Consider the following 5461-nt stretch of genomic DNA (forward strand, 5'->3'; position numbering starts at 1 on the left):
GCTTCTGAAATCCTCCTCTTAGTGGATAAAGCATCTTCACCCACAGTGGGAACTCAGGCTCAGTACAAGGCTGAGACGTATTACTTCACGCTAAGGTGTAAATGGCTGGTAGCAGAGCCCTTCCTAACAACAAGTTCTGACTGGAGGCAGGCACCATGTGAGGGCAGGAGGGGCCAGGGAGGGGGGAGACAGGGGGGTGTGGGCTAACTTGGGTCAGGTCTCAATAACACTTGAGCATGGAGGTTCCCAGTGATGGACAGAGTGAAGGCACTTGGAAATATGACCATAAAGTTTTAATCAAACAGAGCAAAATGGTCGCGATGCAGAACAGGTAGTGCTTGGAGAAGAGAAAGAAGATCATCTCCTTGGTGACATAGATTATGTGTATAAAGATGAAGCAGTACAGGAACATGGCAAACTGGTTCTGGGGGAGCAGGAGGTCCTGGAGGCCTCCCGAGAACTGTGGGGGAAAGAAAAGAGCAGAGCTGGCAAAACGGGGGCATGGGCGCCAGGCAGAGCTGGGCTTCAACCCTGCTCCTGTCCTTTCCTGAATGGGACCGCTTGCAGGCCTTCTTCCTCGCCTAGGGGACGGGGAATAGTGCCCACCGCACAAGATTATGAGAAGGGAGCGTGAGACAAGAAATGGGACATTCCTAGCCAGCTCACTGGCATACAGAGGTTACTCATGAGCTTTCTTTTTTTTTTTAGCTGAGCCATCCTGCCACCTGTTAGCAGCTCAGTGGCAGCTCAGCTCGGGCCGGGCATCAAACCTCTGTTGCTCAGAACTCAAACTATTGAGCGAGCTCTTAACCAACTGAGCCACTCGGCCGGCCCTGGCTTTTACTTCTTGAGCCTCCTCTTATCTCTCCTGGCTCAGGCCAACACCTTCCTCTCTGTCTGTTCCATCCGGCCTCTGAGTCACACAGGTGCGCAGTCTCTCTCTGACTCTGAGATCCCAGATCGGGATGCTAGGTCCTGGAGTGTTCTCTGGATGGTTTTCCCTGATACTTAACCTTGTTTTTTGGACAGTGGCACAATGAGAGGGTGCCCCCTGGGACACAAATTACTGTTTCTGGTTCTCTTGGTCCTGACTCATGTCACATGGGGTTAGCCCGTGGTCCTTCAGCCCAGGGTTTGGTCTCTCCTGCAGACAGGTGGTGAGAAATGGGTGGTGGGCCCCCTTAAACCCTCAGACTTAGGCATAGGGGAAAACAGCTTGAGTTGTCTGGCTGACTCTGCCTGTGTGTTGCTCCTTTCCAGAATCTAGGTAACTGAGGTTTGACAGAGCCCATGTTAACTGTAGAAAGCATCAACATATAAGTAAGGCAAAAGCTGATACAGTATTTTGATCTATAGTGAAGACACCACCCATGGTTTATTCTTTAAAATATCTTTTAAAACCATGCCACATTTTGTTTTGTAAGCAGGCAGATGGCAGGGACTGTGTGATTCGCTAAACCAGCTAGAAACTTACAGATGTATTTTTCAATACGATGAAATTTACCTACCCACCCATCCACCCAGAAAAAGAGAGAGTGGAGAAGAAGCTTAAAAATCAATTCAACTCTCCACCTTTCAGTGAATGCCCCAAAGGTAAAACACTTTTGTAAACTGTTACCAGAGACCAGGGTTTGGGACACACCATTATTGAGACAAGTACATAAAATATGAGGGCAACTAAATAAAACTGAGGGGGAAGAAAATGATTCCCGTGATGCCACCTCTAGAATGAATAGCAAGGAAGGTGGAAGACCAGAGAAAGAAACCTAGTGAGCTAGAGGGAGGACAGATCTAATGGCTGTCCGCAGACCCCCTATGGCCCTGGATCTGTGGACTTTCTGCCACCTTTTGCGGTCTGCATGTGTTTTCAGTCTGAAATGCTGATGGATGATATTTATCATTTAGATAACAAAACGTGCATTTGTGAAACCTTTTGGTTTTTAAGAAAATGCTTTCAATGGTCTAGCTTTTGAGTAGAAGACAAAGAGCAGATAGGACTATATATCGAGGGTTTCCAGCTCATCCAGCAAGGAAAAAGGTTTTCAAGCTGCAAATGAAACATGAAGGCGTAGTACCATACCATATCTGCTTTCAATAGTTTCAGGCTCCAATGTGTAACACATTTTACCCCAGGATGCTGAGAACAATACCACAAGTTTGGAAATGGAACTTATTTTTGAGGTGTCAAAAATATTAAGAAATGAGCCAGAATCTTAGAGACAGGCAAATATTTTCTAGATTTTTGAAAAGAGGGGGAAAAAAAGATGGATTCTGGAAACCTCAGTTCAGTAAGCTTGACTCGGCTCAGCAAAATCATTTTAGTGTATAATTGAGTATTTTGTGAGCAAGAAAAAAGTAATCGCTAAGCCAGCACGTGTTCATTGAGAACAGATCATGTAAAACCAACTCCAATTTTCTTAAAAACAATTGACCAGTCAATTGGAGAAATGCTATGGGTAGTATAATATCTTGATAAGGGGAAACCATTTGACAGTGTGTTTCAGGATAGTTTTTTGGACAAAGAGAAATGTGAGCTGGATAAAATGTAATGCAAGGGTGGTGGTTAATGGAACACAGCTAACCTGTAGGGAGATCTTTTAGTAGTATTTACTTAAGTCATATCCTTCTCAAGAGTTATAGCCATGACTTGGACAAAGACAGAAGGCAAGTTTCTCAGAATTGAGGATGACTCAGAGCTGGGAAGCATAGCTAATACATTACATTCCAATACAATTAACAAATGATGAACATAAGTTGTTGCATTTGGGTCAAGAAGTGAATTGCATGAGTACATAGAAATGGTAATAGCTAATGTTTATTGAGTGCTTACCTAATGTGCCAGGCTCATTGCAAAGCGCCTTATGTGCATTCTCTCATTTAATACTCACGATGACCTTATGAGGTAGGTATTACCTTATGGATGAGCAAACCGAGGCTCCAAGATATTTAGTAACTTGTCCAACGTCACATAGTTTATACGTGGTAGAGCCAGGGTTTTAACCCAAGACTGTCTGGTTTTAAAGCCCAGATGTCATTGCTTTAACCAATAGCATCTTTCTTTATTTAGTGCTTATGATGGCTCACAGTGCTAAGCACTTTACATCCCATTTTATCATAAGTAGGCATTCTTATTCCCATTTAGTACAGATTAGGGGAGAATGGTCCATTTCTTGCCAAAAGATGTCTAAGTTTTAGTTGACAACAAGGCAGAGTGACCCAACAGAGCAAATGCAGCCCTGATCAGGGGAGGTAATGGTTTTATCAAAATCCACTGGCCAGACTGCAGTGGGGGTTCTGCGTGTAGTGTTAGGCATTACATCTCTTAAGAGAGATGCAGAGAGGAATGGAGAGTGGTGGAAATCCAGTCACAGAGGAAACATTGAAGACTTTTCCCTGAGAAGGAAAGACATGGGCAGGTGGTTCTGGAGCCCATTCTAGGGCCAACTCTCCTTAAAGAGTTGAATCTCAGCTTAGCACAGAAGCTCTAAAGCCGTAAGTAGCCCAGCTCTGATCCAGGGCGGGATGCAGCGGTGAAGAAGGTAGGGTGGGCTCCCGGGCAGGTCAGGGACAGAGGCCTCCCTGATCCCCAGAGTCAGTCTCTGGCCCTTGGCGTTGGAGCTGCAGGCCTCTTGGTCAGTTTCCCCCACCCCCTCCTTGTCACCTACCAGGCGGGGCTTCGCCTGCTGCTGCAGCTGCACCATCATCTCGTCATGCTGCCGTTGCCGCTCATTCTCCTCGTGCAGGTACCTGAGCCGTGAGAGCTCAAACTCCATGCGCACCTTCTCCAGCTCTATCTCGGCCTTACAGTCAGCCCCTTGGGTTCCCGGGGCCCAGGGCGGCACTGAGAGTTCAGGTCCATCACCCGCCTGGCCCTTGGTGGTGGGGCCGGCTTTGGAGGACAGTGATGTAGGTGGCCCTGGGCAGCCTCTGTCTTCACAAGTTTCCATCTCCTCCAGGTAGTCATAGGAAGAGTCTGGCTTAGGGGACTCTGCCTCCTGGAGCTGGGAAGGGGGAAGCTGAGGGATGGTGAGGGGTCAGTATGGGACTGCCCCCCACCCCTACTCCTACCCCACGGCACTCTGGTAGCCCCAAGCCACAGTGAACTGAGGTGTTTTAAAGAATGCTGTGAGTTGTAAAGATCTAGACTGAGTTCTTACTGGAAATGCACTAACATGGAGTTATTAGGACCTGAGAGTTAAGAAAAAGGAGAGGACAAACTGACACAAAGGAATGGTACCCCAAAGTTGCAAGAGGAGACACTGAGGAGATGAGGTAGAAAGCTATCTTTCTGGTGATTTTTAAATCACCATGGAGGTTGCTTCCCCACCCCCCACTCTACCTAACTTTGAGAAGAGTTAGAGACCCAGTCCTCTAGGAGCTGCAATGGGAAGAAGAAACCCAGGGTCTGTGTAGAGAGAACGTAAATATATAAGGACCAACAAAAGGGTTATGGAGGGAGTCTGGTCCCATCCACAGACAGAGGAAAATGGCCCCAAATGGGGAGGTAGATAGGAAAGACCAAAGCTATCTTCAAGTGACTTCACAATCTTATAAAAGGCTCCCTGGTTACAGCGGGGTGCCAGTTGTGCATGTCACCTGCTCTTAGCAGCTCTCTGGAATCTCATAGCACTTACCTACTGTCACATGTCCCCACAGTATTCTCCCTCCCCCTGCGGGGACAGACCGGGGCGGTGAGACGAGGCATCCCCCTTACCAAAGCAGCCCTCGACTTCCCTTCAGACATGGGGTCATCAGGCACCATCCTGGGGAAGTTCGGGCAGTTTTCTCCCGCCCCCCGAGCTTCCAGCACCGCCCTTTCCTCTGTTGCCATCCAGAAAACCACAATGCTGCCAACTGGGGCCAGAGGACATCTTTTGAGGCACTAACATTTGGCCTCACCAGATTCCACAGCCTGGCCATCATCACAATCCCCTGTCCTCATAATAACCCACATTCTACCAGTTGCTAGGGTCCCTTTGGCAGAGGGTGTGACACCTTTGAGGTGTTATTATTAAGAACTGCAGGATGGGCCTTTGCCACCCCTAGTGACTGCTTTGAAAACTAGAATTCCACCACTAGAAGTCCAGAATTCCATCACTTGAAATCTACTCCCTTGGGGTCCTCTTTTAAATGCAGACTGTATTTGGATGAGTCACAATTAGCTCCACACACAATGTCATTGGCTGACTTTAGAGATAGAACATGACCTTATTTAGAGATAGGGTCTTTACAGAGGTGATTCAGTTAAAATTAGGTCATTAGGGTAGTTTTTTTTTTAAAAGATTTTTATTGGGGAATTCGGGGGATGGGAACAGTGCTGGGGAATTAGGGGAAGGGGAACAGACAATTTGCTGTCGTTTTGTTCTTTAGTCTAGTTGTGGAGGATGTTGCTTCACTGGCCCAAGTTGGCACCATCATTGCGCTCTTCCTGGGTGAGGCAGACCAGTCGCCAGCTTCTGGA

At 47.3% G+C, this 5461-nt stretch overlaps 1 protein-coding gene across 1 annotated transcript; it reads right to left on the reverse strand.

Moving 5' to 3' along the window:
* Positions 1 to 220: 220 nt before the first annotated feature.
* On the reverse strand, positions 221 to 4831 carry TMEM247 (transmembrane protein 247). The gene is made up of 3 exons (XM_019655847.1): positions 4715 to 4831; positions 3666 to 4001; positions 221 to 460 (listed from the first exon to the last, which is right to left on the reverse strand). The coding sequence occupies exons 1-3, from the start codon at positions 4829 to 4831 to the stop codon at positions 221 to 223; spliced, it is 693 nt and encodes a 230-aa protein (XP_019511392.1).
* Between the last annotated feature and the right edge of the window lie 630 nt (positions 4832 to 5461).

The sequence above is a fragment of the Hipposideros armiger genome, unplaced genomic scaffold, assembly GCF_001890085.2.
Source record: "Hipposideros armiger isolate ML-2016 unplaced genomic scaffold, ASM189008v1 scaffold_248, whole genome shotgun sequence".
Classification (NCBI taxonomy): Eukaryota; Metazoa; Chordata; class Mammalia; order Chiroptera; family Hipposideridae; genus Hipposideros; species Hipposideros armiger.